General features: G+C 62.3%; 2 protein-coding genes across 8 annotated transcripts in view; both read right to left on the bottom strand.

Moving 5' to 3' along the window:
• The window catches only part of ZNF385C (zinc finger protein 385C), a 37,224-nt gene extending 28,859 nt beyond the window's left edge, over positions 1-8,365 (bottom strand). For 4 of the 5 annotated variants that reach the window (XM_070060694.2, XM_089317798.1, XM_089317797.1 and 1 more), the window contains exon 1: positions 2,974-8,365. In XM_070060694.2, the coding sequence (XP_069916795.1) occupies positions 2,974-2,986 (13 nt within the window). In that variant the 5' untranslated portion in view covers positions 2,987-8,365. Of the gene's footprint in view, positions 1-1,846; positions 2,025-2,973 lie in introns of those variants that run through there. The other variant, XM_089317800.1, reaches the window with a different exon arrangement.
• Positions 8,366-17,142: 8,777 nt separating this feature from the next.
• On the bottom strand, positions 17,143-25,587 carry DHX58 (DExH-box helicase 58). 3 transcript variants are annotated; one of them, XR_016224016.1, is made up of 12 exons: positions 24,818-25,175; positions 24,455-24,656; positions 23,895-24,085; positions 23,083-23,199; positions 21,986-22,090; positions 21,700-21,891; positions 20,571-20,824; positions 19,985-20,134; positions 19,732-19,893; positions 18,893-19,083; positions 17,899-17,995; positions 17,143-17,720 (listed from the first exon to the last, which is right to left on the bottom strand). XR_016224016.1 is itself a non-coding variant. In XM_002719391.6 (12 exons), exons 1-12 carry the CDS (start codon positions 24,983-24,985, stop codon positions 17,535-17,537), a joined length of 2,037 nt encoding a protein of 678 aa, XP_002719437.3. In that variant the 5' UTR covers positions 24,986-25,587; the 3' UTR covers positions 17,143-17,534. The 3 variants fall into 3 exon arrangements, 2 of the variants coding, with proteins under 2 accessions (XP_002719437.3, XP_089173915.1); XM_002719391.6 differs by having other exon boundaries at positions 21,964-22,090; positions 24,818-25,587; XM_089317789.1 differs by lacking the exon at positions 23,895-24,085 and having other exon boundaries at positions 21,964-22,090; positions 24,818-25,150.
• Positions 25,588-25,718: the final 131 nt, after the last annotated feature.

The raw sequence follows: 25,718 nt of genomic DNA, 5'->3' as shown, positions 1-25,718 counted from the left end.
CTTCGGTCCCCATCCTTAAAGAGGGGCGTTGGGCTGGGCTGATCTCTCAGGCAGAGCAAGGGGTGGCGCCCCACCTGAGCTGCAGGGAAAGGCAGAGTGGGGGCTGGGAGCAAACTGGCCAGCAGCGCGTGCCCAGCACCTGCCTGGCACTGCCAAAACATCGTCACCCTCAAGCCTCAGAACCAGAGTCCCAGAGAGCAAGCGAGCAGGGCCAGGCGGCCCCACGCTCTGACGCAGACAGGGACAGGGATGAGGACCTGGGGGCCTCGCCCCATCAGTCACGGGTCACAAGCAGGGGTCCAGGACCCTCCCACCACCCCCCCCAGCTGCACAGCGCAGCCCTCTCTGTTCTCACCCCAGCACAGTGTGAGCCCACACCCCCAGGCCCAAATGCCCTCCCCCCAGGGCCCCCTGCAGTTCCTGGGGCTCTCCCAGGGCAATGAGGGGGTGCATGGTCACACAGGGCTTATATGACCTGTGGGTGCAGGGAGCTGGGGTCACCCCCCACCTCAACGAGTGCTTGCCCAGGGCAGATCCAGCTGTCAGGGGCCAGGTGGGGGCCCCATGGGAGCCAGGCCGAGGCAGCCACTGTATTCCTGGCACAAGTGGCAACAGAGGAAGCTTGTCACCTTCCCCTGGGGACTTCTGGGTGTGGGGGTTTGGGGCGGGGCTGGCTGGGAGCTGTTGAAAGTCAACACTCAGCTCCAAGGAAAGAGAGGAAGAGGGCATGGGAGGTGAGGGAGCACCTGGCCCAGAGATGAGGTCACCGGCCCCCACCGGTCTCCTCCGGGTCTGTCTGCCCTCACTCCCCATCGTGTAGGCTTCCTCCCGATCCCCCAAAGGTTGGAGCTGCCTCTCCTGACAGCAGGAGTTCCCCCCAAAGACCTCAGCACCCTCGGAAGGAAGTCCTTTTTGCTGTCTAGCTGGCGTCCCTCCTTGCAGGGTCCACAGTGGCAAGGCAGAGCAGGTGCCTCTGAGGTGGGGGGTCAGGAGGTAGCGTTAGCCTCTGCACCCCCTTTCTTGCCTCTGCTGCCAGGCGAAGCCTAGGGAACCCCACCTGTCACCTTGCCACCTCCCAGCACGCAGGCACAGCCCCACCTATCCACCGCCTGCTCTCCGCCTCGACTTCCCCATAGGACCAAGGAAGACTGCTCCCCCAAACCCCACTGCCCACCCTTGGTGCCCCCACTTCCAAGACCGGGCGGGGCGGGGGAACCGAGTCCAGCTGGAGAGAGGAGGGCTGGGGACTCCGTGGACTGGTTCAGAGGTGTGGGTGGGTGGCAGGATGCTGCCTCCCCGTGCTGAAGATGAGGCACTGTGGTGGTGGTGGGGGCGGTGGAGGCCTCCAAAGACTGAGAGTGATGGAGGGGCAGGGGAGGGAGGGCTGGCAGGTGCGCTCCCTGATCCTCAAAGACAAGAAGCTCCCCTCCCCACCCTTCCATTCTACCCCATCCCCAGGGCTCTGTGGGGTGCACTGATTTTTGGAGTCTCTGAACTCCTCAGGAAATGAAGGAGGGTTATTTAGCCCACCCAGGTTTCCAGATGGGATGGGGGGTTTCCCTTTCTGCCAGGTAGCCCCAGCCTCCTCGGGCCAGGGGGAGCTGGGGGTGCTACCATCCCCCTTGCGATCCCCTTCCTGATCTCAGTGTCCCAAAGGTCTCCTGTTCTCCCTCCCAAATAAGATGGGGCAGAGTCTTACCTTCTGCCCCCAATCCCACAAGGTCAAAGCCACCTGCACCCCATCACCCTCCAAGCCCCCCTCCTGACTACTGGGCCCCCGCAGCGAGTATGCAGCTCTGGAACCGAGAGCCAGTAGCGCAGTCCCCAGCCCGGCTCCCGCGCCTACCTGAAGGGCACTCCCGACCCGTGCCGGGCTGCGTCAAGCAGCCCCCAGCCACCAAGGGCGGCTAAGCTCAGCGAGTCCCCGGCCCCGCACACCCTGGGGCAGCCACCGTGTCCCTGGAGCCCGCCCCCAGCGGCCTGGCGCTGAGCAGGTGCCAGGAGGCGCGCCGCCCTGAGCCGGCAGGGGCCAGGTGGCCCGGGAGAGAGGCTGTGCAGTGCTCTGGCTGTGCAGAGCCCCAGAGGGACTCAGGGGCTGGCCTGCTGCAGAGATGGGCCTGCTGGTGAGTACTCCCCGCTGTGGCTGTCCCCCGCGGTGTCCCTGGGCTGCCAGAGGTCCCGGAGCCTCAGGAAGGGGACCTCTAACTGGCCGTCTCCCGCCAGCCTGCCACACCTCCCTGAGAACTGGCTCCTCTGTTGGGGAAAAGGAGGAGGAAGCTGAGGGTCCCTGGGAGCCAGGAGGGACCGCGTTCAGGCTCCATAACCACTCGGCTCAAGCGAGTTTGGTCCCCGTTTTGCAGACCGGAAACAGTAGGGGCCTTAAGAACTGGTTCAAAGCCACTGGGGAAGTGAGCGCCAGATGGGAGATGCCAGGCTGCTCCTGGGCCTCAGGGGAGAGAGCCAGAGCCCACGGGGGCTCCTTCTGTGGCCTGCGGGGCTGGGGTCCCTTCTGTTTCTCCAGCAGAATCAGTACCCGGGCTGCAGCACAGCACACAGGGGCAGGAAGCCAGCCAGGCAGGACGGGACGCAGGGGCCAGTGGCTGGGCCTCCTGAGAGCCCTGCCATCTCTGTTCCTGGGGAGGCAAAAGAGAACAAAAGCCTGAGAAAGGGGGCAGACGTGGCCCCTGCATCCAGAGGAAGCGTGTGGGTGTGCTCAGCGACTTGGACAGGCCTGGGGCTGGGAGAACCCAGAATGCCGGTCGCACTCTGGGCTGCCACCCAGTCTCCCAGCACTTCTTCCTGATCCTGGTGCCCTTGATGCATTTCTGCCTCAGGACCTTTGCACCTACTGAGCTGTCTCCTGTTGCCGTCCCAGAACCCCCTCTCCCCAGCTCCTTTATTCTTTGTCTTAGCCCCATTTGCTGCCCTCTTAGTGCATCCCCCAAGCTATAATCCTTTAGTTGGGACACTTACCCGTCTCCCCCATCAAGGCTGGGCCTTTATTTCCCAGGTATCCAAAGCAACAGCACAACACTTGCTACATCCCTGACAGATGCTTGACAAATAGTTGTTGAATGAATGAACTTTCCAGTTTAAATCCATGTTCACTTGCACACTTTAAAGGGGTGAATCGGATGGTACACGAATCCTTATCCCAATAAAGCCGGCACCAAAATCGTTTCCGAGTCGTTCCAGGGTGGGGGTGACCGTCACGGTACACCGTGCCTGCCCGGCCACCCCCGGCACACTCAGCCACCCAGTCACGTTGCTCCCGCCACAGTCCACACCCCGTGTCTGTCAGTGGAGCAAGGCAGTTGCTCAGACTTGGAAGGGATCTTGGAGGTCATTTTGTTCCCTTTGGTAGCAGCCCTGACAAAATACTCTCCGCCTCTGCTTGATCATGTCCACGACGGGGAGCTCACTACCTCCCAACGCCCATCCCCTTGTCGGTCGGCTCATTCATGTTGGGGGGGGGGTTGCAACATAAGTTCCTAAATGCCCATGTGCTGGCCCTAGGCCTGCTCCCTGGACTTCTAGAAATAGCACGCTCCACCTTCTATAGCCACTAAGCACACTGGCAGCTTCTTCCCAAGTCTCTCCGGGCAGAATCAATGGCGTCCCGCCTACAGCCCTCTGAGTGCACCCAGACTTGCCCGGTCCTGGGGCAGAGCACGGGTGGCACCACCTCCCCTGGCCTCTACCATCTCCAACACCGTCTTGCAGTCTTGAGTCGGCTCGGGGCACAGCGGAGGGCCCGTGAATCCCGGGGTCTCTTTTCAGGGGACGCATTGCTGAGTGCAGCCTCCCTGTCCCCGCCCGGGTTTCTGGAACTCTGAGTAGCAGGGCGGATGTTTGGGTTTGCTGGCCCCAGGTGCCAGGTTAGTGCCACCCACAGGAACGTGGCTGCCCCTAGACCTCTAGCATGACTCGCAGCCCTGGACATAGAACCCTGGCCTTTCTCGGCCCCCACTAACCCAAGGCCACCCCGCTGGAAGGGGCGGAGCTGGTTGCCTCCAGTCTGGGCTCGCTCTCCCCTTTGCACGTACCCCAAGCTGCCCAGTGGCTTTCATTCCTAAAAGGAGGCAGGGGGAGGAGGAAAACCCGGACAGTCCCTGCCGAGTAACTGGAGCTGCAGGTGCCCGACGGCGCAAACCCTTCCTCGCCCTCCCTGCTCGCCCCAGGAAGGACCCAGGCCCCCCTTGCTTTGGCGGCATGAGCCTGGGCAGGGGGTGGGGGATCACCTCCGCAGGTGGCCCAACACAACCTGAGCCCCGCTCCCAACACGGGCTGCGTTAGCTGGATGTGACCGGTCCCCGCCTGAGACATGGGGCCGCAGAGGCACCGCCATAGCCTCCCAGAACAGGCTGTGCCCGTGTCCTGACCACCCCCCCCGTCCTCCCCGGAGTGCTCTCCTTCCACGACGTGGTGTTAGTGAGTGTCCATGATATCAGCAAGGCTCCCAGCCGCAGCAAAGTCCGTGGCAAAGCTTCCATGCCTGCGCTGTGCTCACAGCCCAGCCTAGGGTCAGCAGATGCCCCTGGGTCCCCGGACGGTGGGAGAAGCACCCCCCTGGGCTGGGCCCACCCCTCCCCAGCCAACCCACCAGCCCCACTGCAAAGGCAGAGGCCCACAGAGCCTGAACAAGTCCACCCCTCCCCCTCCTCCACCTTTAGCCTCCTAAAATAGCCCAGCGTCACCATGTGCCCTGGGCGGCTCCCCACCGGCCGCAAATCTCCCTGAAATCGAATCCCCATCCTGCCCAAGCAGGACGGCACCACCTCCTGCTACCACTGGCCAGCTCCCCCATGGAAACCCGGACAGATGTCCTTCACGGTGACCGGGACATAAATCCCCAAATAATGAGACAGGCGCTGGGAACACACAAGCAGACACGGTGCTAATTGGCTTGCTCCTGGGCAGGCACGCGGTGGAGACAACGGGCCTCGCTTTCCCAGTCGGTACACTGGGGTGCTGGGGTGTGTGTGAGGACTCCCTGGGGCTGCACAGCAGGAGTGGTACCTTTCTAGAACATCGCATCCCACGTGGGAAAGGGAAGCGGCGGGCTCCCCCGTCATCCCCACCATGAGCCAGAAACATCTTCCTCCCACTGATTAAAAAAAAAAAAAAAAGACAAACAAGACACCAGGCTCAGCTCCTTGGCGGACAGGCGAGGCCAGGGCGGAGAGGCCAGGGGGACGCGGCACAGCCCCCTTCTTCCCGCGATGCTGGAGGCGAGTCCTGGATGAGCCCAAGGCCCTGGTCGCAGTAATCAGGAAGAGATTATCACATTAAACTTTCAAAGTCTGCTCAGAAAGCAGCAGCAGCAGCTGACAGCCCCGACTCCGCCGGCTTTCCCACCACCGCGGTCTCCTCCTGGCCCCGGGCCCGCGAGCTCCAGGCCCCGGCGAAAGGCCACAGGGGACAGGACAGTCTGTCCCGCATGGGTGGCGTCGGGTGTCCCTGTCATCTGTGGGGACCCATGGGAACTGGAATAATCTGGAATTGGGTAAACTCTTGCCACTCACTAACCAGGTGACCAAGAGCATGTCCCGCCTCTGTACACCTCAGTTTCCTTGTCTGTAAAATGGAACACTAACAATACCTAACAACTCCCCTGACCCAAGGGTGAGGGCTGAGATTAAATCAGAAAACACCCAGCTAATCCCATACAAACAGGAAACGCCCACTGCAGGGGGAGGGGCGAGGATTGGATGGCAGAAGGATCCTCGCAGCTGTGTGCCGGAAACTCATGGGGTGGGGCCGGCGCTGGGGTGCAGGGCGCTAAGCCACTGCCAGAGATGCCAGAATCTCATATGAGCACAATCCGAGTTCCAGCTGCTCCAATTCTGATCCAGCTCCCTGCTAATGCGCCTGGGAAATCAACAGAAGATGGCTCACATGCTTGGGCCCCTGCACCCACGTGGGAGAGCAGGGTGGAGCTCCAGGCTCCCAGCTTCAGCCTGGCCCAGCCCCAGCTGTTGCAGCCATTTGGGGAGTAAACCAGCAAGTGGAGGATCTCTCTCTCTCTCCCTCTCTCTCTCCCTCCCTGCCCCATACTCTGCCTTTCAAATAAATAAAAATAAGAAAACTAATGGGGCAAAATGAGAAGGAAGACAAAGGGGCCTGGGTTGGATGCCAAGACGCTCCCCAACGAGCCCCTCTGCCGGCTCAGGCTGCCCAGCCCCCGCCTGCTGCTGCCCCTCCTCTGGCCTCCCAAGGCTGCCAGCCTGCTGCCAATCTTCCCAGGGCTGGAGCTGTATCCAACTTGTGATTGTTGCCAATGCAACGGAAATTATTTCAACCTCCTCACCCGGCTTGGCAGAGCTGCCGGGGGCGTGGAGGAGAGGCTGGGCGCTGGGGTGTGCGAGAGCTAGGGCGGCCCCCTCCCCGGGACAGCAGCTGCTCTTGCAGCCGTCCCACAGGCAGGCAGGCAGCTGACCAGGAGGACTTCGTCCTGTTGCCCCATGGAAGGGAGGGGAAAGGCTGGGGACCCAGGGCCCACCTTCCCTCGTCCTTAAACGGCCGCATTCAGAAGGTGCCGGTGTGGTGCTGACCACCAGCCAGGATCAACTCTGAGAAATGAAGACCATGGAGCCGCCCTGGCCCGCCCTGCGCTTCCCGAAGCTTTTACTGAATTCCTGATTGTGTTCAGCAGGTCCTCCCACCCTGGGCCTGGGGGTCCTTCCCCTTCCTCAGTACAAGAAACAGACTGTAACCCAGCCCAGCCTCACAAGGGTGGAGGCCTGGGAGGCCGAGGGTGGCCCTGGGGACCCGGGATCCCCCGGGCTGGGGGGCGGGGCAGGCTCTAAGCCCACTGATGGAGGAGATGGTGGGGCGGCCACGGCCCGGCATGCTGGCCAGGGAGCAGCTGTGACCACGTCAAGGCATCTACCTCTCAGATGAGCCCGGTGGCTGGAAGCATGCAGCCGTCACAGGCCAGGATGGACACCTTGCAACACCTGCCGCCAGTGCTAAGGAATACCAGAGGCGGGGCAATGGCATACGTCCGGCCCCCCAGGCCTTCTGTGCAGCACCCACGCGACTCCCACGGCAGGGCCGGGAGGCAGTGCAGAGCCTGGAGCCCTCAGGCCTCGGGCGAGTGGCTTCGGCTCTGTGAGCTGCAGGACTGGCCCCCGTGGGGCTGCTGGGAGAGCTAGAAGGTGGTAAGGGGATAGTGTCTCCCTCTGTGGCTGGCACACAGTAGGGGTTCAATAAATACCCTCAGTAAACATTTGTTGTCACCTGCTGTATGCCAGCCCCTGCATTCTAGGGGATCCAGTGGTGAACAAATGGCCCAGGAGCTTTCGTGCGGTGCTGGCACCTGGGGGAGGGGCGGCAGGAGGCAGAGGCTTCCCTCTGAGGCCCAGGAGGATGAGAACTGAAGATGAGTGGTCAGGGAGGGCGTCTCGGTGGAGGGACAGACCTGCCTGAGGGCCCTTGACCGTGGTTGCTCACTGGAGTCACCTGGGCAGCTTTGAAGACTCCTGGTACCCCAAGACCTCCCTGGGGCCTGTAATGGGCTTAGGCTGGGAGTGGCCTGAGCTTCCGACTTCAAACCCTGCCCAGGTGAGGCTGATGTGCAGCCAAGGGTGGAAGCCCCATAGCCTGCAGGCCCCTGAACGTGCACCTGGCTACGGGAGACTCACCTGGGGACCGTGTCAGGCAGCCCGGGCCGCACGGCGCTCCCAGGCTGAGGCTGGGGTACAGCATCTGCCACTTCCTTCTACAAAAATTTTATTCAACAGGAAGAGAGACAAAAAGAGAAAGGGCGAGAGAACTCTTGTCTGCCAGTGCACTCCCCAGATGCCAGCCCACAGCCAGGAGCTCAATCCAGCTCTCCCACGTGGGTGGCAGGGACCCTGGGCCTTCATCACTGTCTTCAGAATCAGGGGCAGAGCCAGGAAGAGATCCCAGGTCCTCCCGCACAGGACACGGGCGTCTTAACCTCCGGGCCAAATGCCCACCTCCTGTGTCCGCCTTTTTAACAAGCACCCAGGGATTGAGACGAGCGGGCAGATCCAGAGCTGTGTCCCAGGAGCAGGCCTGCGCACAGAGGCCTCCTCATGCTGACCCCAGCAGCCGTGCAGGGACAGCTACTGCCACAGGGGCCCTGCCCTTAGCCTGCTAAGCCCCCTCCTACAGGGAGGCCTCCTTCCTGCCTCTAGGCTCCCAGGTACCCTGAAGCTTCCCACCAGCTTCAGCCCCTCGGACGAAGCCCCGGGGCCATCTGGGCCAAGTCAGTCTGTCGTCTTCCCCGGCATCTGCTTGGGACGGCTGCTCCCACATTGGAGCCAGCAGTGGCAGGGTGGCGATGGCCCCTCCAGGCCCCTCATCCCAGGATTCCTCCTGTGGGGTCCCCCTCCTCTCCCCATCACTCTGGGTCCCGCCCCACAGGCCAAGCCCTGGATGGGCGACAACAACAACGACACACAATGACCGTTCCGGGCAAGGGTGGCCCAGGATGCACCCTGCCCAGTGCTCCCTCTTCCTCTCCAGGACAGTGTAGCCATCCTGCCACTTCCTAGCTCGTGCCTCAGTTTTCCCATCTGTAAGATGAGGATGAATTGTACCCTCTTTCAGAGGTTTGTCTTGGGCCCAGTTTGTGAAGACTTTAGCAAACACATACATGGTCCTCAGCACTTCATGCGGAGTGGGGGAGTAAATAGGGCCCCACACGGGGCCGCAGCCCCACTCTGCAGGTGAGAAGACTGGGGTCAAGCACAGGAAGTGACTTGCCCGATGACCCTCAAACCTCAGGTCTGCGTCACCTCAGGCACCACCTCCGGGTCAATCCCCTCCCCTCCCTCCCCAGGCGCCTGGCCTGGTCCAGGTGGGCGCCGCACCCCCGCACTGACAGAGGCGCCTTTGTGCCCTGCCCAGGGTCACACCCTGAGCCCGGAGCCACGGGCCTGAAAAGCGCCCTGTGTCTGGGTCTGCATGGCCGCCAGTTCTGCGGCCGCTGGGCTGCCTCGGCCACGCGACTCCCAGTGGGTGGGTCAGAGGCCTGGACCCTTCCTTCAGCCCCGCCCCAACCTCAGCAGGGCTTCCCTGGCCGGGCCTGGCAGCTTCCAGTGGGAGGAGGAGGAGGAGGAGGAGGGGGCCCCAAGGCAAACACCCCGGTTCTGGGGCTCCGCCCTGGGCAAACTGTGAGTGGCCAGACTGTGGGGTGTGGGGAGAACAGCGTGCGGAAGGAGGAGTGGGAGCTGCAGGGGGTGGGGGGGGCTGACCGTGACGTCACTGGGGGGGCGGCGAGGGCTGCAGTGTGTGTGTGACAAGGGTCACCCTGCCCCTTTCACTCCCCTGGGCCCTCTTGGCAGCCTGCTCGCTGGCCTCTCTGCCTCCACTTCCCATCTCCCCTCCCTCCCAGGCTGTCCTCAGCAGGACCTGAAACCTTTTTTTTTTTTAATTAAAAAGCAAATCTGATCGGGTTGTTCTCTGCCTCAACTCTCTTGGCTTCTGCGTCACTGCGGGGAAAACCCTCAGCCCCACCCGGAAGGTCCGCCCCCACCCTCCTGTCCTCCCAGGGACCCCTCCCTCCCTAGATTGCAGGGGTTTGAACGAAGGAGTCACCCTGGAGAGGACCAGAACTGGATATGAGAAAACTCAGTATTGACAAAGACCGACCCAAGAACCAAATCTTGATCTTCAATCGTTTGCCCTTACTTTAAGTCCTCTGGAGTTGGTGGGGTTCCCCAGCCAACCCCACAGCCTGGGATCTAGGCGCCTGCAGCCCCTAGATTGAAATCCAGGATGACTGAAATCTGGCAGCAAAGCTCCCACAGAATAGATGCCGAAGGAACTGGTTCCAGTACAATTAACATGCGAGGAGAAAACAGGGAAATGTGTTTAATTATCCCAGGGAAAAAGCTGCACAGGCTGATCACGGAGTTGGGGTGGGAGAGGCCACGTCTTCTGAAAAACTCATTGGTGTCTGCTGGTCAAAACGCCCGGGGCGGGGTATCCTGAGCCCCCCAATCTGTTCTCCTGTGGCTCCCCGCCACCCTGGGCTCCGCCGTCCTTGGAGCACAGCGGGTCGCCCTACCTGGAGCCTTCCCAAAGCCTGCTCTTGGGGGCCTGCAGGGGTGCACCCTCCTCCTGGCTTATTCGGGAAGGTCGCCTCCCAGACAGGCCTCTGGAAGGCAGATTTGCCCCCCATCTGCACCCCAGACGCCTGTCTGTAGAGTGAGTGAGGACTTGAGTGTCGCTGCACTGAGGGGCCGGGGAGTGGCTGGGTGCCTGGTCCCGAAGAGGGACAGGGCAGGGACACCTCCCTTCCTCGTGACTGAGGTACAGGGAGGCCCATGACAGTGGGAGAGGGAAGAGGCGACACAGCCAGTCCTGAGCCATCTTTGCCCTTTGACCACCCAGGCCCAGGCACCCCTGTGCCAGCTGGCCGGCTGCCCCCGAGCTGGGCTGCCCCCTGGCGCCCGGCTCCCACATTTGGCAGCTGGCCAGGTTATTTGGGGCACTTCCTGGTGCCTTCCTCTGGCCTTTCCACCCCCACACCCCAACCTCCAGACCCAGAAGAGCAGCCTCTTCCCCAGCCGGCACCCAGAGGGTCGAGGCCTGCTCTAAGGGCCTCTCTTGTCCCTGCCATCTCAGAACCAGGTCACAGGAACGCTACCTGCTCTGACTCCCGTGCCAGCCAGAGGTGCGGGACCAGGAGTCTCTGCGTGGGGGAGGGTGAGGGTCACCGTGAGCCTAGAGGCGGCCGCAGCCTGAGGTTCTTTTTGCCCAAGGAGCAGCTCTAGCCTGGATGGAGGAGGAGCCCGGCCCTGGGGGATGAGGAGATGCGGGCTGGAGGCCCGGCTCTGCGGGGAGAGTGATCTGGGCAGGGCATTTGTCCTCTGAGCGTTCACCATCCCCACAAAAGCCGGGTACCTGGGCAGGTGCAGCACAGGGCCTTACAGGCGGCTCTGGCCTGGGTAACGCGGCCCTAGGGTCCCAGGGACAAGGTTCAGGAGATGGCTCCTGGAAAGAGCCCATGCTCTGGGAAATCCCCCTCCCCCATCTCACTGTGTCACTGACTCAGGCCTCAGCCTTGGGGGTAGGAGGGCACACTCTGAAGACCCCAGGGCTCGGGATCCCAACGCCTCCTGCAGGCATCCATTCTCCCCTCAGCAGGGGGTAGTGTGCCAGCTGTCCTCCCAGGCTCACCCCTACCTGGCCAGAGCTCTAGGGGAGGGGTGGGCTGGTGTGAGATGCTGACATCATGAGGGTGCAGAAGTGGGGGTGGGGCACAGCCGCTGCGGGGCTGGCCGGTGGCCTGGGCACCTGGAGTGGGGAGAAGGGTCTGTGGAGCCGGCCCTGCCCCACCCAAGGAAACCTGAGTCAGAGAAACAAACAGGCAACACAGCAGCTCCTGTGCGGAGGCCATGGCGGCAAGGGGCCTTGGAGAGGGCAGGGAGGCTGTTTAAACAGCCTGAGGCCCGGGCAGTTGGCGGAAAGGTTTGGGACAGGGTGGGGAACGCCGTGGTGGTTTGGCGCAGGAAGCGGGGGCCTGGGGTGGGTGGGTCGAGCTTGGCTGCTTCGAGGAAAAAGAAAAGTGTCCATTCAGCCCCACGGTGGTCAGCGGCGCTTCTGAGGGAGCCTGCGAGTCCCAGCACCCTTCCCTGGGCTCAAGGTCAATCAGGTCAACCAGACGCAAAAGGCTGGCTCCCTGGTCGCTGGGAACCCCAAGACCCTGGGCCTTGTCCCAGAAGAGAACATTTCAGGGTCCAAGTTGTGAACCAAGAGCCAACACTGCCCTCTTCCCCCCACCCCTACTCTCACTCCCGGCTTCCGGTCTGTGGGGGTGGGGGTAGAGGTGCCTGGCCACCAGTTGGAGATGTTTGGCTGTGTTGTTCCCCAGGACTGCTCAAGAGACAGAGACAGAGAGAGGGAGACAGAGAGAGACAGAGACAGAGAGAGAGAGAGAGAGAGAGAGAGACGGGGATGGGGATGGGGACGGGGACGGGGAGGGAAAACACACACACATACAGAGACGGAGAAAAGTGAAGAACCCACACGGGAAGATGGAGCTGGAGACGGGGCTGCACAGAGCTGTGAGCGAGAAAGTGTGTGTGTGTGTGTGTGTGTGTGAGAGAGAGAGAGAGAGAGAGAGACACGGAGAGACGGAGAGACACTGAGAAAGAGGGAAAGGGAAAGTCACAGAGAAAAAGCAGCAGGGACAGAGGAGGGGCAGGCGGGAAGGGGGAGGTGTAGGACGGCCTGGGAGCTCACAGCGGGCACAGGGCAGGGGCACAGGGCACAGGGCATGGGGCCGGCCTCGCTCACGGGCTGAGAGGCAGAAAGAAGCTCCCAAGACCCACACAAGGACAGAGGCACTGAGAGGGGCTTGGGCCCCGGGCACACTCCTGGGGGAGCCCCAGCAGGGCGCGGCTGCAGGCTCCTCTCCAGCCACAGCAGGCTGCTGGCCCCCAGCCTCCCCCGTGCAAGCCAGCCCTTGGCCACTGGAGCTGGCGGGTTACCCAAGGTGAATGAAAAGTCACTGATAAGGGACAGCGAGGCCGCAGCTGTGGGGAGGGCGCGGGGGTGTGCGAGTTGCGCGTGCCAGGATGGCCTGTGCACCCCAGGGGGCGCAGCAGTTAACGGAGGCATGCCTGGGGGTATGTGAGTGAACCCAGTGTTCATGGGGCCAAGAGGCCAGTGGTCCTTGCCGAGCCCACCCAGAATCAACAAGTGGGTAGGTGACCACAAAAAAGGCCATGGGCCTCTCCTGAGCGGGCGGCGTGTCCAGGGCCAGGAGACGCTCACCATCAACCGAGACCAGTGTGCCATGCTCTCCCGCCCAGAGGGGCTCCCACACTCTTCCCCATCCCGGGCCCAAGATCCAAACTCTCCGGGGAAGCCATGCGATGCACCCACGGCCCTCCCCGGCTGTGAGCGCAGCTCCCCTGGGTGCCAGCCACGCCCCTCCCCTGGTCTAGCTCCCACCCCTGCTGCCCCCTCCCTCATTGCTGGGTGGTCCAGTGGGGAGCCACCCCCTCAGCTCACTCCACAAATTGGGCAGCCTTCCCTCATAAGCATCGCAGTATGGTTTTTTTTTAAATTGTCCCAATTTTAGGATGCAGAATGAGGTCAGGAGGCCCAAGGGGGGACCACTTATTGGTGACAACTGACGATCTTCATTTCACCTTGGAACTCCTTGCTGGTCCAGCCGAGGACGAGGAGGGCAGGGAGGGAACTAACCAAATGGCCGGCGTGCTCAGAGGCCCAGCCAGGCTCACCCTGGCAGGGTCTGGGGCAAGTGGACAAATGATGCCCCCCACACATAGGTCTAAATATTTTTAAAAAATATAAATCAAGCCCATAAACTGTGAAATAAAACATGTGCTCACCCCCTACCTTGACAAACGCACCTTCACAGTGACCTGGAAGACCAGGGTCAAGTTTAGAATTCTCTGCTGCTGGGAGCTGCGCAGCTTAGCCACAGTGATGGCTTCACCCTGCCCCGAGTCCCAGCCACCCCTCTTCCTGTGGCCAGGTCCTTTCTGCACTGCAAGGGACTCCCGTGCATGTGTGAGGACACCCAGCCCTGCGACGGCCACCCCTTACTGTCCCTCACCTAGGAGTGCACACACAAGTGGCAGCACCTGCCCTTGGGAGCGAGACCCAGGAAGAGGCCGGCACAGGCAGGGCCATCCAGAGTGACAGGCACAGGAGTGAGGTCTTCAAGGGGACACACGGGCCCGTCCCCTCGACCTGCTGATGCCTTGCCCCATAGGGAGAGGCTGGGCAGCCCTTCCTCGCCCAGGTTTTGCCCCAAATCCAGCCTTCGCGGGCAGCCTCCAGAGTGCAGGCCAGGGGCGGAAGCCATTCCACTGGAGGGAGGTTGGACAACCCCCCAAGCGGACTCTCAGTCCCTTGTGCTATTTGTCTTCCTGGAAAATTCAGTGCAGCTTCGCCCCAACTTGTGGATTTCTGGAGGTGGAGAGGGGGGAGGCAACAGGGCATTTTTTCAGGTTGGCTCTCCAAGCCAGAGCTTGTCCCACAGAGGCACACAGTAACCCCAAGTGCCACCGCTGACCCTGCTCCCTGCGCTGGCGGGGGGCCCCTCTCCCCACCCTAGAGCACACACAAACAGGGAGACTGAGCCAACTGGAGGTGAGGGGCCTGGGCAGCCCAGCTGGGGCCAGAGGGCCAGGGACCAGCAGGGGGCAGGGGCCGGACGGCAGGGTGGGGGCAGTGATGAAGGGCATCGCTTTCCCTGGCCAAGCTTTAAAAAAAAACCTTCCCGCCTTCCCCACCCTGCCCAGGTCGGCTTTGCTGTCCTGCACGCGAGGGGCCGCTTATGCTTGCTGAGCCCTCGGCAGGCGCCAGGCGCTGTGCTAAGCACTCCAGGGCAGAGTCCCCTCTAATCCGCGCAGCCACTGATGAAGTGGGCTCTGTCGTCATCCCCATTCTGCAGGTGAGGACGTGAACCCAGAGGTCAGGTCATCTGCCCAAGGTCACACAGTAGTGGAGGGGACAGAACCCCAGTCCCACAGACCCCCAAGCCCCCGGGCTTTCCACCGTAGCACGCTGCCTCCCACACGCAAGAAACTTGGGCAGAAGCAGAAGGGATGGAGGTCAGATGCCAGAAAGAACTTCTTGACCTTGATGGTCTGTGTGGCTGGGGGAGACCATGGAATGGGAATCTGCACAAGGTGGTAGCCCCCCCGCCCAGTGGCCACCTGTGTCCCTGGAAGGTCCTGGGGTCCTGCTTGATCTGGAAGGCAGCATCCTGACCTCCCTCCATTCCATAACTCAGATCCTCTGGGCTGCCCCATCCCAGCCCTCAGCATCACATCCAACCTGTCAGCCCGGGTCCTCCTCTGCCAGGAAGCCTTCCTTGAGGTCTCCAGAGGCAGGACCTGTTTCCTAGGGCCTGAATCTCAACACCAAGAGTGCAAATAGAAGGCCCAGCCCTGCCCTCTGGGACATGCACAGGGAAAATAACAACGCACTCCTCAGTTTTGGGGTTCCCCGGGCGGGGTGGGGGTGCCCCCCTGCCAACTCCCTCACCCACATGCATCTCTACCCAGGTATACATAAACGATGCAGGTGTCCGGTGCTCACTAAAAACCCCCACATCCAGTTCAGCGGTGGGTGGGTTCTTACCTCGTTTGCCCCAGGCCAGAAGTATCTGCACTCTGGGTCAGTATCCGGAACCCTGATGTGGGCCGTCCGAACCCACTCTCCTGGCAAGCCCAACTCCATCCTCTGCCACGGCCTGCAGCCCGCCCTGGCTCCAGGGAGAACCAGCTGGGGCCCTCTGACTTTCCCGAGTCCGGGTCGCACCCACTAGATGCCCAAAGTTAGTGCGCAGAGCGGAGACAGGGATGTCCCCACCGCCCCTTGGTGTCCCTCAGTTTTGGGACGAGGGGATGCGACAGGTGGAAGGGCCCGCCCTGTTTCCGCGCGCTGCCCTCGAGGTCCGTGGCGTGGACCAGCGCGCGTCGCTGTCTTACCTGCGGGACAGAGACGGAGCCCGCCGCGGCCACCTGCTCTCGCCTCGCTCGGAGCGCGGCGGCTGCGGGCTGGCAGGCGAGGGCGGGGCCGGCGAGGGGCGGGGCCGGGGGCGCCGCGGCCCAGCCCCGCCCCAGCCCCGGCCGGGTGGGGAGGGCCGGCTGATGCAGGTGTGGGGGAGGGGGAACCGCGGGAGGGCCGCCGGCTCGAGTTCTTATAGGGGCGGGGAAGGTGGGACACCTGGGTCCCGAGGAAGGGAGGACGGCGTGCGAGTCGCTCGCTCGGGCAGATTTGCCCGGGTGCCTGCAGCTAGCCACTGCACGTGAAGACCCCTCGCCCAGAAACCCCTCCCTGGCGTGCGAGAGCAAGAGAGCTCCTGAGCCTGGCGGGGTGGGTGGGAGATGGGACGCCTCCCCCGAAGGCAGCCCCTCACGCCGCCCCAACAACAGCTCGGGTCCCCCAGCTGTCACTGCTGAGCTCTGGAATGACAGGCGTCCGGACTCCGTGAGTCCAGCCACATTCAAGGCCACTGAGCTTAGCACCCCTGGGTCCCGGCCCCCTCCCTCTGCCCCCAGGCGCTAATTTTATTGGCGTTGTTGGCCGGGGGATAAGTGCTCAAGGCACGGTGGGGAGCGGATGGGCACACAGGACACGGTGGCTGCGGAGTTGGGACAGGAAGGGGAGCAGGGGGACTCCTGGGGCCAAGGCCAAGGCACACCTGGAGAAGAGGGGGCACTCCTCCCGGGGAGGGGGGGCAGAGAGCTGGAGGCCAAGAAGACTGGAGCTGGAATTTCAGCCCTGACCGGAGGCCAGAGGAGGAAAGAACACGCTGGGAGGGAGAGGGAGGGTGTGCTGTTTCCCACCCACCCGGGGCAGCGGGGCAGCGCGGAGGTCAGGTGGCAGGAAGGACAGCCCTAGCCACTCCCCAGCTGTGGAGGTGACTCTTGCCTGCTGGGCCTCTTACTACCAAAATAGCCCTTTCCCTGAAGAATCAACCTAGATCTTGCCTTTCCTTTTCTTGCTTATTAAAATGAGAACGGAAAATTTAGCTCTTTGTAATTCTCCCCCATCCCCTGCTCTCCTGAGCCCACCCCTCAAATCCTGGGTCTTTGCCTGTCCACGGCCCAGAGGCGGTGACTGGGGGGGGTGGAGGAAGGGTGTGAAGCGGGCATGGGGTTGGAAGCCATGGTGGGGTGCAAGGGGCTTTTTGAAAAAAAGATTTACTTGAAAAACGGAGAGAGAAAGAAAAAGATCTTCCATCTGCTGGTTTGCTTCCCACATGGCTGCAACAGCCAGGGCTGGGCCAGATCAAAGACAGAAGCTTCTTCTGGGCCTTCCATGTGGGTTCAGGGGCCCAAGCACTTGGGCCATCTTCCTATGCTCTCCCACGTGCATTAGCAGGGAGCTGGGTCAGAAGTGGAGCAGCCAGGACTCAAACTGGTGCCCATATGGGATGCCAGTGTCCCAAGTAACAGCTTAACCCACTATGCCACAGTGCCAGCCCCTGCAAGGGGCCCCTTTCATGGACCTAAAATTTAGCTTGTGAGGCTCTGTGACGCCCATTAAAGGGGAGCATCTTATCACAGACGGGTCTTGGGGAGGGTAGGAGGAGAGGACTCCAAGGGGGAAGATGATGCTCTTGATCTTGATGGGGAGGAACATCTGTGTTAAACCTGAGAACGGCACACTGAGGTCAGTACGTGCAGTTTATTCCATCAGGGTTAAGTCTTCCACACATTTTCTACTCCATCTTCCCATGTGGTCTTAATTGGTGACCTTGGCAGGACAGGGGTGTCGTGCTTCCTAGTACACAGAATGGCAAGCCTCCTGCCTCAGTTTCCCCTAGCTCCATCCAGTGTGTGTGTGTGTGTGTGTGTGTGTGTGTGCAGCTGGTCAGGGGCTGAGCTTCCTCACTTTGGGAGCCTCAACCATCTGGGCACCCGGCTGTTCCCTGGTCAGCACAGCACCCAGGGCTGCTGACTCAGGAAAGAGGCGGACTGGGTCCAGGGTTGGTGGAAGGGGATGGCTGCTGCGGATTCTCCTGCCCCCTGCAGGCTGAGCTGGGTACTGCAGCAACAAGGTGGTCAGTCCAGCGAGAGGTCGGACAGGCTCTGGGTGCAGTGCTGCAGGAAGTCGAAGTCCGCCACCGGGAAGGGCACGCGGGACCACTTCTTGGCCTGGATGCGCCCTCGAGGGGTCTCGAGCAGCATGCTTCGGACTTTGAGCACCGGCAGCTTCACGGATTTGTAGATCATCTGCAGGCCCCAGCTCTGGGGGAGGCGGACAGGCAGCTCTGCCATCACGCAGCGGGTCCCCGTCAACAGGGATGGGACCTCCTTCCTCAGACTGGGGGCTCCCCCATCCTAGGGAAGGCTGGGCCTCCTCCCTCAGACTGCGGGCTTCTGAAGAGTGGAGCTAAGGGCTCCAGGCCACGGCCCACGCACTTACCTCCCCACAGTTCCTGCAGCGGATGGTACCCCCCGGCTTCCAGTCCTTGAACTCTCTGTTGATGGGCACGGGATCCCGGGAGACAGCATAATAGATCCTGGAGAGGAGCAGGGTGGCCACAGCCCGCTCGGACCCTCCTCCTCCTGACCGAGCCTGCACCCGAGCCCCCCACCTGGCCCTTTCTTCCCATCACAAGTGCAGACTTCCCGGAGCCAGGAAGTGCAACGTCAGGAACTCCTGCCTGGATCCCACCATCTCAGCCCGGGTGCAGGAGTCTCCGAATGGCCCCGCCTGCCGTCGTGTTAACGCGCACCCCCAGCCGTGCTTCTACACCTCGAAACACGAACATCTGCCCTGACAGCCTCTTGCTTAGCATCCACCTGGGACTGCCCATTGCCTTCTGGGTAAAGGCTAACCCTCAGGCTGGACCTGCGAGACCCCCAGGGCCAGGCTGTCTTCCTTCTGCATCTCATGCTTCAGCCCCTTCCTCTGAGGCCAACTGGAATCCCCCGCCCCGTGCATTCTGCCACCCTGGCCTCTACTCCTCATTCCACACGCAAACCCAACCCGTCCTCTGAGACCTGGGTGAAAGGGCCGCCTCCTCAAAGGACAGGACGTGCACGAAAGCCTGGCACACAGCAGGCGCCTAATAAACACCTGGGAAGGTGTGGGGAGTGGCAGAAGCTGTCCCCCAAGGGACAGAGCATGGACAGCCAGCCCCTCTTGATGTGCTCAGAGGAGACAGCGCCACAAATTGGTCACGTGAACGCCAGTTCTGAAGTCACGGAGCCTGAGCTTCTATTTGCTCCCTGCAAAGGGGGCGCAGATAAAGCCTGCCTTGGCCAGACCGCCATCAAGATACAAAGCCTGGGCTTGTTCACGTGCTCTCTCGCCACCCCCATCCTGGGCCCTCACCGCACTGGCTGGCTGGGGGTCATTCCCAGCCCCCACCCTTCGCCTCTCAGCCCCCCCCCAGCCCCTCTGTGGGTCTCACGAGAAGTTGGGGTTCACGTTGACGTGGTGGGCACCCTCCACCTTCCGCAGGTCGCTCCCGTGGCCCACGGCCTCCATGCAGTTTACACACAGGAGCCGCACGTGCTCGGCCGGGAATTGCTGCCGCACCTGCTCCTTCTGGTCGGCCCGGGCGGCGCGCTGCACCAGGGCTGCCAGCTGCAGCTGTCGGATCTGGAGAGGAAGGCCCAGGACACCTGACGCCAGGAATGCTCCTAGGAGACAGCGGGCTCCCAAAGACCTCAGACCTCATTCGTACCCAGAGGGGACGTGCCTTAACCTCCCCTGCTGCGTACCAGAGCTCTGAGAGACAGCTCTGTGGACAGGCAGATTGTGGGGCGGGGCAAGCTTCCGGCTGAATCCCTGCCCCCTCTTTGGAAAAGTTCATGCAAATCTGGCTCTTTGGATTTGTCACAGGGCACCGTTAATGGGCTACGAGGGGCAGACAGGACCACCCTGGACAAGGCCGGGTGGCGGGCCAGCCCCGGGGACCCGAGGACTTTTCCTGGGCACGTGTCTTGGTTTGTCTTCTCTGGAAGGCGGCCCTCACGGATACACCAGGTGACTGGAGGCAAGGATAAATTCAAACCCCTGGGCATGGCCGGTGCCCAAGACCTTTTGGGGGTCAGCCCGCCCTCCCTGACAGATGCACCCCTGCCTCTTTCTCCCTCTCCCTCCCTTCAAACCACCAAGGTAACCCTGAGAGAAAGGGGCACAGGGAGGCGGGAGTGTGTGCATATGCCCATGCGTGCACGCATGTGCGTGCCCATGCACTCAGAGACCAACCAGGCAGAGGTCCCCAGCCCGTGGCTGCCCGCTGACCTTGGCCTGATACTCAGCCTGGTCCATCTTCTGCACAGCACCCACTGCCTGCTCCATCAGCGCCTCCAGCATCTCATTGGTCAGCTCCCGCCGTAGCTCCCGGCTGCCCTCCGTTGCCACAAATGAGTACACACTCTGATCTGCCCGGGCTCGGCCCCTGGCCTGGGGATGGAGAAGGAAGGGGGGGCCTGAGAGGGGCTGGGGCCCCTGACTGCCTCCTTCAGGGGCTGTCATGGCAAAGTGGGGCGATCACCTGGACCATGGAGATCTCGTTGGTCAGGAGCCCGTAGCGCACCACCACATTGCAGTGAGGAATGTCCATCCCCTCCTCCACCACACTCGTGGCCACCAGCAGGTTCAGCATGCCAGCACGGAACCTCCGGATCACCTCTTCCTGGTCCCTCTGGCGGAAGAGGGGTGAGTTGAGGAGAGAGCGCCTGGCAGGTGCAGGCTCCAACTTGCCCGAGCAGCCCTCCCTGGTACAGCCCTTCCTTGGCCATCTCGGCCCCTCTCCGTGGGACCCAGCATCCCGCCTCGACCTCACGCATGCCCAGGATCTTGTCCCTCTCCCCGGGCAACCTCCAACCCCGCTCTCCCCTGGACACCCCTAAAGCCCCTTCCTTTCTCTCCCACGAGTTCCTAGGCTCTTCTCCCACAAGGACCCAAGACCCCCACCCTCTGCTGGTAGGAACCTCATCGCCCACCCCTTCCACACAGACCCCTTTCCCCCTGCCCCTGGGGACCCCCCAGCCTGGGGTATTGGGCTCTCAAGGTCAGCTTCCCTCTCCCCTGCCCCGGGGGTCTCCTCACCCCTCACCATCGCTGCCCCAGTCCCACACCTGGGTCATGTGGGTGCTCTGGCTGCTGCTCCCCGCCCCAATCAGCATCTGGGGCCTGATGTCCACTGTCTGCAGGCCGGGCTGCTGCTGAACCCAGAGCAGCAGGGAGCGCGCGCTCTGGCGGGTGCGGGTGAAGATGATGCCCCGGGGGCTGTCGGGGCTCCTGAACTGTGTCCGCAGGATGTTCTCCAGCATCTCCAGCTTGGGGTTCTCGGGGCTCTGTGTCGCCAAGCGGGCCAGCGTGTTCTTGTGCTCTGCCACGGAAAGCCCGCAGAGGTGCACGACTCAGGGCACTGGGGTGGAGCGCTCACAGGGAGGGGATGGCGGAAGCGCAGAGGGGCCGCAGGAGAGAAGACCCCGGCTCCTGCTCTGTTCTCAGGGCACGCGGAAGGATACTTCTGCGTGCCCACTCTCAAGGCCGCTGTGCGACAGGAGCCTTTGTCCCCGCACCTCTGACCCTCTGCACCCTGTCAACCAGGATGGCCCTGGAGCTTGTCCACACTGGACCAACTCAGTCTCCAGCCCCCACCTGTGCTGAGGCTTTCAGCCTCTCTCTCCAAAGGCACTACACGCCCCAGACCGCAGGAGCCTCTCAACCAAATGGTTTTGGCAGGCTCAGCATTGTGGCACCGCGGTTAAGCCGCTGTCTGCCTTGCTGGCATCCAACACGGGTCCCGGTTCAAGTCCCGGTTGCTCTACTTCCAATCCAGTTCCCTGCTAATGTGCCTGGGAAAGCAGCAGGAGATTGTGCCTGGGCCCCTGGGCCCACATGGGGGACGGGGAGTTCCTGCACCTGGCCTCATCCTGGCTCAGCCCCTGCTGCTGGGGCCACTGCGGGAGTGAACCAGCGGATGGACTCTCTCTCTCTAATTCTGCCTTTTAAATAAATAAACCAACTTTAAAAAGCACAGTTTTTGAAATACTTTTGTCAATAACATGAACTAGTTTTTATAACTTTGCAAACCTTCGCAGATGAGGGAAGAAACCCGTCCTACCCATGGCCTTGGAATTGGTTAGAAATATCAGGTCCCAGGACCCTTGCTGGAAGCTTCCCAGCTGCGATACTGCCTGTGCCTGGCCCTGGCCGGCTTCTGGCCACTCGTCCAGCCCTGAGCCCCGCGTGCCTCACCATCGAAGAGGGCCAGCAGCCAGCGCTCGGCATGCAGGATCCGGGCTTTAGTGGTGCGCTCCCTGTCGTAGAAATCCTGCAGCGTGTCCAGAGCGTCCACGGCGCGGACCGTGTCGTGGATGAGCAGCGCGTCGTTGTAGCGCCGAAGGTGAAGCGCATGCACCCGCTGCTCCTGGAGCCCGGCCTTCGCCGCTGCGGGCAGGGGCGGGGTCAGAGCGGGCCCAGGCTCCGCCCCGGTGGTCCCCGCAATCGTGCCACCCTCACCTGCCTGGCTCAGCTCCACCACCTGCTGCTCGTACGTCTGCGTGCCGAAGTCCCGGCTCAGCTCCTCCATCTCCATGTGGTCGTGGATTTGGTCCATGATCTTCCTCACCAAGTCCCCAAAAGGGTCCTGGGTAGAACAACGATGAGAGAAGATTCCCGGACGCACAGAAGGAGTAGGCACCCGACCCCATATCCCGTTTTTTTTTTTTCTGTTTTTTAAAGATTTCCTTATTTGAAAGGTAGAGTTGCAGAGAAGGTGGGCGGGGAGAGAGAGCGTCCCTCTACTGGATCACTTTCCAAATGGCCGCAATGGTCGGAGCTGGGCTGATCAGATTCTTCCGGGTCTCCCATGCAGGTGCAGGGGTCCAGCACTTGGGCCATCTTCTACTGCTTTCCCAGGCATATTAGCAGGGATGGGAGGCAGAGCAGCCGGGACTCGAACCATGGCTCCTATCAGATGCAGGCACTGTGAGCCTGCGTCTTAGAGAGGAGGGCTCCAGGGAGGCAGGCGGGATGCTGAGGGAGGCTCCCGCTCTGTCTCAGTTACCAGTGCCCTGGTCCCCTGTCACAGCAGACGCCAGGCCCCATGCACAGTGAAGAGGGCTTGAGGGGCCGCGCTGTGGTGTACTGGGCTAAGCCTCTGCCTGCAGTGCCGGCTGCCCGTACAGATGCTGGTTCAAGTCCTGGCTGCTCCACTTCCAATCCAGCTCTCTGCTGTAGCCTGGGAAAGCGGTAGAAGATGGCCCAAGAACTTGAGCCCCTGCACCTCACATGGGAGACTTGGAAGCTTCCAGGGTCGCAGCCGTCTGGGGAGTGAACCAGCAGATGGAAGACCTCTCTGTCTCTCCCTCTCTCTGTAACTCTGCCTCTCAAATAGATAAATACAATCTTTAAAAAATTAAGTGACGAGGGCTTGCTGCAGCCTCAGTTCTAGATGGAGTCACCCCCCACAAATGCCGACGGCTCAGAGGTCCAGTGCTGTGGCCCATTTCACAGAAGGGAGACACTGAGGTTCAGAGACCCCAACAGATGACCTAGCGCAGGTGGACTTGGGACCCGAGCCTTAGCATGCTACTTTCCTGCCTGACCCCACTGTCGCCCGACCCTGGCCGCACACACCTGGCTGCGGCGGTGGCAGAGGTCATACTGCTTGCAGCGTTTCTGGTTGAGCTGCAGCAGCTGGGAGCGGTAGCGCTCTGGTGACATGATGCGCCACGTGTCCAAGTTGGCACAGAGCTGGGGACAAGACAGAAGGCGTCACTGGAAAGGGGGTGCTCTGGGGGGGGCAGATGGGGCCCAGCTGAGGGTGCACAGCCTGAGACAGGATCGCTGCAGGTAGGGATTCACCTGACCAACAAGTATTTATTGCTCTCCCTGGTGGCACCGGTGATGTCCTAAGCCCCAGGGACACAGAGGCACGCTTGTTGCAGGGACAGAGACGGATAATGAGCCATCCAGAATAACAGAAGGAGGGAATTTCAGTGTTGAGAAATTCTGGAGGCCAAAACTGGATATGATGGGCTGCAGTGGGGGCGAGCCTGGAAGAGGGTGGAGAGAGGGTCCTCAAGCTGTTCCATGAATGACAAGCAGCCAGACACGTAAAGTCCAAGAGGATGGGCCTTGTGGGCACAAGGAGTGGCCAGGGCAAAGGTCCTGAGGCCAGCAAGCCTGACACCCTCCAGACGCAGGAAGAGGACACTGTGCTTGTAGCACAAGCGAGAGGCGGGGTGTGGAAACGACCCTGCAGAGGGAGGCAGGGGCTAGAGCACGTGGAACGTTCCGGAGCGCGGCAGAGAACTGGGGGTTTGTTCCAAGTGCCAGAGGCAGCCACCGGATCTTATTTGAGGAAGGGGCCTGGTAGGGCTGGTGGGGGTGGCACAGAGGTGGGGCATGCAGGGCTGCTGGTGGGAGGGCCGCGGGGCCAAGCTGACCTGCAGGATGTGGTCGATGGCTCCATCGAGCTTGGAGGCCCCGCCAGTGCCCGGGGAGGCGGTGAGTCCCAGCACCTGGGGGAGGGGCTGTGTCCTGTGCACTTTGAGCTCTAGGTAGCGGCTGAGGATGACATTGTAGACGGTGTCCTTGTGCGTGTGGTGACACTCGTCCACCACGAGCAGGGTGAAGGCTGGGGGCACATGGGGAGGGCTGTGACCGACGCCTGCACAACCCTCCCTCCCAGGAACTTTGTTCCCAGGCGTCCCACGGCTCCTCTGAGAACAGCTTCTTCCCTCCACAGCTTGCAGCTGGGCCCCAGAGGAGGAGCCGGGTGGGGAGGACTTAGCGCCATTCTACATGTTAGTAAAATGAGGCTCAGCTGGGGGAGGCGTGCGCCCGAGGTCCGGCCCTGTAGCCAGGTCTGTTTCTATGGGAGCAGGTGCTGGGGTTGATGAATGGGACCCCCCCCCGCCCCCGCTCACCCCCACGGAAACTCCCGCCATGTTCACTAGGAGATGCGCCTCAGGTGCACTCCCTGCGCCCCGCCCCCGGCCCTCACCTGTGAGCTCCACGTGCTCCTCCTCCTCAGTGCTGGTCAGAGCCATCTGCAGCAGCTCAGCTGTGCAGATGAGCAGGTCGTGGCCCCGGGCCAGGTGGCCGAAACCAGCGCGGGGGCCCATGTCCCCCCTCAGGGTTGTCATGGTCCAGTGTCCATCCAGCATGCGGCCGAACTCCTCGCTGTGCTGGGTCACCAGGTGCACCTGCAGGTGGAGGACGAGGAGGGGAGAGGAAGCTGCTACGGGCACGGGCACGGGCGGCGCGGCTGGGTGCAAGCCTGGGGTGGCCGTGGCTGCCCTGGAGTCCTGCAGGGCGCTGGGAGGTGCCTGAGGAGCGAGGGCCCCCTGAGGGAGTCGGCACTCACCCTGTTGACCAGCACCACCACCTTGGCTCCAGGCACGGTCTCCAGGTGCCGCTTGGCCACGTAAGCGGCCGCCCGGGTCTTCCCAGTGCCCGTGGGCAGCCAGATGATGATATTCTTGCCTTCCAGGGCAGGCACGATCACCTCCCACTGGTAGGGGCGTAGCTCCATTCTGGAACGGCAGGCAACTTGGACCCCTCCCCGCTCCAGGTCAGCCCGGCTGAGGCAGAGACCTCGGCTTGCCCGGGGAGGTGCTGCAAAGCACCCTGGGAGCCCACCTGGAAGCCGCTCTGGCCAGGAGGCAGGGCAGGAGAAAGCTCCCGGGATCCTGGCCCCGGCAGGCTGAGGGCGGCCCGGCTCTTGACTCAGGGATCAGAAATGGAAACTGAAACTGAAACTGGAGGGAGGAGCCTAACCTTAGACATTTCCCGTCCCTGGCCCCTGCCCCAGAAAAAGAACTCGGCTGTGGGGACAGAAAAGCTGCCTTCAGGAAGGCGCCTCCACTGCCCATCCGGCGCTCAGCCTGACCAGGTCCCCCAGGTGAAGAGGGCAGTGAGGCTCAGGCGGAGGTTCTGACCGCTGCTGTCCCCGACCTGAGACCCAGGGACAGGCGCCGTGGGGAGACGCGTCCAGGAAGACCCCATCAGAAGCACAGGACGAGGCAGGGAGCGGGCCGGGCACGGCGGCCCCAGCACAGCCAGAGGCTTGACAGCTTCCAGCTTAGGGCCGGCATCCTGGAGCAGACGAGCTGCTGCTGGCATCCCTACCCCCGCAGCAGAGCGCCTGGGACTGAGTCCCAGCCCCGCTCCTGCTCCCCCTGGGGGCAGCACGGGATGCCTGAAGCGCCTGGGTCCCTGCCACCCATGCGGGAGACCACAGTGGAGCTCCAGGCTCCTGGCTGTTG

The sequence above is a fragment of the Oryctolagus cuniculus genome, chromosome 17, assembly GCF_051225735.1.
Source record: "Oryctolagus cuniculus isolate XC-2025 breed Fujian yellow rabbit chromosome 17, ASM5122573v1, whole genome shotgun sequence".
NCBI classification, from domain to species: domain Eukaryota; kingdom Metazoa; phylum Chordata; class Mammalia; order Lagomorpha; family Leporidae; genus Oryctolagus; species Oryctolagus cuniculus.
Note: the sequence above shows the minus strand (reverse complement) of the source record. Positions and strands in the feature narration are given on the sequence as shown.

Excerpts from the sequence above, each read along its gene's own strand:
- DHX58 (XM_002719391.6), bottom strand. The coding sequence starts at position 24,985 with ATGGAGCTACGCCCCTACCAGTGGGAGGTGATCGTGCCTGCCCTGGAA. Across the intron at positions 20,825-21,699 it reads GCTGCTGGCCCTCTTCGATG|AGCACAAGAACACGCTGGCC; the intron begins GTGAGGCACGCG and ends TTTCCGTGGCAG. Across the intron at positions 19,894-19,984 it reads ACGAGATCTCCATGGTCCAG|GCCAGGGGCCGAGCCCGGGC; the intron begins GTGATCGCCCCA and ends CTCCATCCCCAG.